Consider the following 3770-nt stretch of genomic DNA (forward strand, 5'->3'; position numbering starts at 1 on the left):
CTGATGGCTTGAGCTGGCCCCTACTCCATCTGCAACTTTCAGTCTGTCCCCACCACACCAGCTCTGCGTGGCCTCTGGCATGGGCAGTCTCTTCTGTCACTACCTTCACCCCTCATGTGGCAGACACACCTCTAACATGGTGTGTCTGATGGGATCAACGTGAAACTGGGGATTTAAATTATACCCCAGAGGCCCCAGCAACCAGGTCGCTCTGCTGAGAAGGCTTCAGTTAGGTTGGGTGTGGACTCTGGCCTGGTCAACTCAACCATCTCTAAGGTTTGGAGAATGCTCACTCCTTTAGAAAACTCCTTCCTTGCTCTGTGTCAGAGGAGCCGGGGTGACACCGCTCAATCCACACAGAGGTTGGGGTGGTTCTGTTTAGTGACAGAAGATGAGGGTTGACAGCAGCCAGTTCAGTGAGGCAGAGGGTTAAGGACAGAGAAGACAGTGTCTGGGAGGACCAGGGTTGGACACTGGGAGGACCATGATGGACAGTCCCCTCTAAGTCCAAGACTGATCCTGCTAGTTCTGAGCTGAAGGACCAAGAAGATTGAGTCTCGTCTGGAGGCTGGAGGTCGGGAAATGGAGGGCAGAGGGGAAAGGGGAAAGTTCATGTTCTCCTTTTTCCCCAGAATGTTGACCATTGCTCTTCTTGCCCTTCTCTGTGCCTCAGCCTCTGCCAATGCCAGTAAGTGAGATGCCAGCAGCGCAGCCTGGGGCGTGAAGGCAGCTCCTGCCCACTGCTGGGCAAGGATGTCAGGGGCTTGCCTGGGGGACGGGAACTGAGTTGTGGGAGGTATGAGAACAGTGGGGGCAACTGAGCTCTCTCTCGGGGGCTCTCTCCCACCACTCCCTCGTCCCCTCCAGTTCAGGGGAGGTCCTCCTCCTACAACGGGGAGTATGGAGGCGGTGGAGGAGAGCGCTTCTCTCATTCTGGCAACCAGCTGGATGGCCCCATCACCGCCCTGCGCGTGCGTGTCAACAAGTACTACATCGTAGGGTAAGAGTCTTTGCTTCCACGGTTTGGGGACTGTCAAGGAGCTTACTAAGCTGGGAAGTTTGTGGTCACAGTCACTCTGGGTTCCATCTGTTCCAGTCAGCATACCAGGTAACATGCTGTGGGAAAGGGGACAGAGGACTTGGGCTCCAGACCTCCAACCCCACACGCTGACCTTGGGAGGATGGTTAATCGTAAGTTCTTAGGGCCTGGAAGTTGTCTAGTTTAAGCCCCCACAGACTTTCCCTATCACCCCATATCTTGTATCTTTGCTAGATGTCTCTCCCCAGATGGACATCCTTCTGATCTTGATCTGCCTCCGGGAGTAACACAGACAAGTCTCTTCCTTTACGAGACTCTTTCCAATGTTTGAAAAAGCTCTTGCTTCTTCCAACTAGTGGGTGGGGGCCCAGGAACAGCCTGGACCTCAAAGTCGAGCTCTGACGCTTGCTGTCTCGGTAGTTCTGAAAATGCTGATTCCCTATTTTTCAGCAAAATGAGAAGCTGAGGCTCCCTGGAACCTTGTCACCCCTGTCACCAGTGGGAAGGCTGTGGGTGGGCCAAAGTGGTCCTGAATCTGACCACTCAGGGTCTCCCTCCCTTTCCTCTTCACCTCTGCCCCCAGGCTCCAGGTGCGCTATGGCAAGGTGTGGAGCGATTATGTGGGTGGCAAGCAGGGAGACCTGGAAGAGATCTTTCTGCACCCTGGGGAGTCGGTGATCCAGGTGTCTGGCAAGTACAAGTACTACCTGAGGAAGCTGATCTTTGTAACTGACAAGGGCCGCTACCTGCCTTTTGGGAAAGACACAGGCACAAGCTTCAACGCCGTTCCCCTGTACCCCAACACCGTGCTGCGATTCATTAGTGGCCGATCTGGTTCCCTCATCAATGCCATTGGTCTGCACTGGGATGTCTACCCCAGCGACTGCAGCAGCTGCTAAGCCTCGCCTTGGCGAGGACAGGAGGCCGCCCTTTCCTCTAAGTCCTGTCCACATGGCTCAATAAAAGGATGTGGTTGAAGCCAGTGTGTGTGTCTGCAGCTGGGCCCTGCCTCCTGGCTCTGGTGTGGATGTGTGAATCTGGTTTTTGGCATCGCTCTGGGGAAGAGAAGAAGGATGAGAGGGAGAGGTATAAATTTCGCCAAAAAATATTGAGGAGAGATAACTTTCTGGCTTGTACTAACTCTTTCTGTGTTTGCCCAACTGGGGTTCTGAGGCTGAGGAGGGTAAAGCTTCGTGGTGGCTTAGCGCCCAGACCCCAGGTGCTCTCTCTCCAGTCCTTGTTTCCTCCTTGAGATACTACTTCTCCCTCCAAAGGCTGACAACTCAGTCTCCCAGATCTCACCACTTGCTGCATATGGGTGGCCTGGGCCTTTGTTCTTCCTCAGAACCCATCTGCCCTCTGTAGGTTAGCCCAGGTTGGTGCCAAGGACTCTTTCTGTTACCCTAGCTAAGCCCTTGTAACCTTGGTGGGCTCTTTCAGAAGTGGGCTCTTTCCTTAGGAAGCCATTCTCTCTTCGAGAGCTTCTATTCTGACAACACCATCTGCAAGAAAGGGCACGCAAAGGTGGGGGGTGATTTCCATTATGGGTTTCCATGAACATCAAGGGTCAGAGTTCAGAGGGAGGCATTATGGTAACTGGATAGAATGTGGCAAGAATAGAAATAATTCTTGAGACTGCAGTCCCCAGATCTAAATTTTAACTTTTGGGACCCTCCCTGGTGGTGCAGTGTGTTAAAACGCAGCACTATGAAGCTATTTGTAGCCACTGTAGCACCAAGTTTGATCCCCACCCAGGGAGGTGACCCACATGGCACAGTCAACCTCTCCTGTCTCCCCACTGCTCCCCTCAGCAGGATTTCAGTGAGATGACCTGTCTGTCCTGCTCCCCACTCTGTCTCTGGTGAATCCTCTCACCGCCCCTGCACCTCTGGCCAATACCGCAGTTCTTGTATGTATAAATAAATAAATTTTTTTAAAAAAAAATAAAATCTTAACCTTTGCGGGGAGAGAGGGAGAAGAATGGAAGTTACTCATTGTTCCCCAGGGAATGCTAGAGTCACACCTCTTCCCAGTTAGGGCAAGATTGAGCCCTGTACTATACTTTTATAAAGAAACATTAATGTTATAGAAAAAATGTATGCCAGGCCTGTTTTGTCAACAATTCCCTTCTTTCTCTCCTTCATTTACATGGCACGCACTATTATGCCACTGTAATTTCTTTTTTTATTGCTATATACATTACATAATATAAAAGACACCCTTTTAAAGCATGTGAGTCGGTGGTTTTTACTAGAGCCACAGGATGGCACCTCCCTCACCAGACGCTCTAATTCCAGAGTGTTTTCATCACCCCCTGCCCACTAAGAAGCCACACCCCAGCCTTGTCTCCCCTAGTCCCTGGCAACCCCACATCCCTGTGGATTTTCCTACTCCTGACATTTTACAGCATGGAATCGTTCAGTAGGCTTTTTGTGTCTTGCTCCTTAACATAAAGTTCTCAAGGTTCCTCCGTGTGGCTGTACACAGTAGCCCCTCTGTCTTTTTATGGCTGATTTTGAAACATTTTTGACAGATAGCCAGTCAACTTTAAGATAACTTTAAACCAGTGGTCTTCCCAGGAGAGAAAATAATAATGATGATGAACAGCTATCTACCAGAGACATTTTATGGGGGTGGAGTGGGGAGTGGGATCAAAAACAGTGGGGGGAGGAAATGCACTGGACTATAGTGATGGCACATGGGTGATTTGGTGATGGGAAGCCCACGGGGA

At 51.0% G+C, this 3770-nt stretch overlaps 1 protein-coding gene across 1 annotated transcript; it reads left to right on the plus strand.

Moving 5' to 3' along the window:
• Window positions 1-632: 632 nt before the first annotated feature.
• On the plus strand, window positions 633-1938 carry ZG16 (zymogen granule protein 16). The gene is made up of 3 exons (XM_004691690.1): window positions 633-688; window positions 868-1000; window positions 1623-1938. Exons 1-3 carry the CDS (start codon window positions 634-636, stop codon window positions 1936-1938), a joined length of 504 nt encoding a protein of 167 aa, XP_004691747.1. The 5' UTR covers window position 633.
• Window positions 1939-3770: the final 1832 nt, after the last annotated feature.

Source organism: Condylura cristata, unplaced genomic scaffold (genome assembly GCF_000260355.1).
Source record: "Condylura cristata isolate star-nosed mole 26May11 unplaced genomic scaffold, ConCri1.0 scaffold00032, whole genome shotgun sequence".
Classification (NCBI taxonomy): domain Eukaryota; kingdom Metazoa; phylum Chordata; class Mammalia; order Eulipotyphla; family Talpidae; genus Condylura; species Condylura cristata.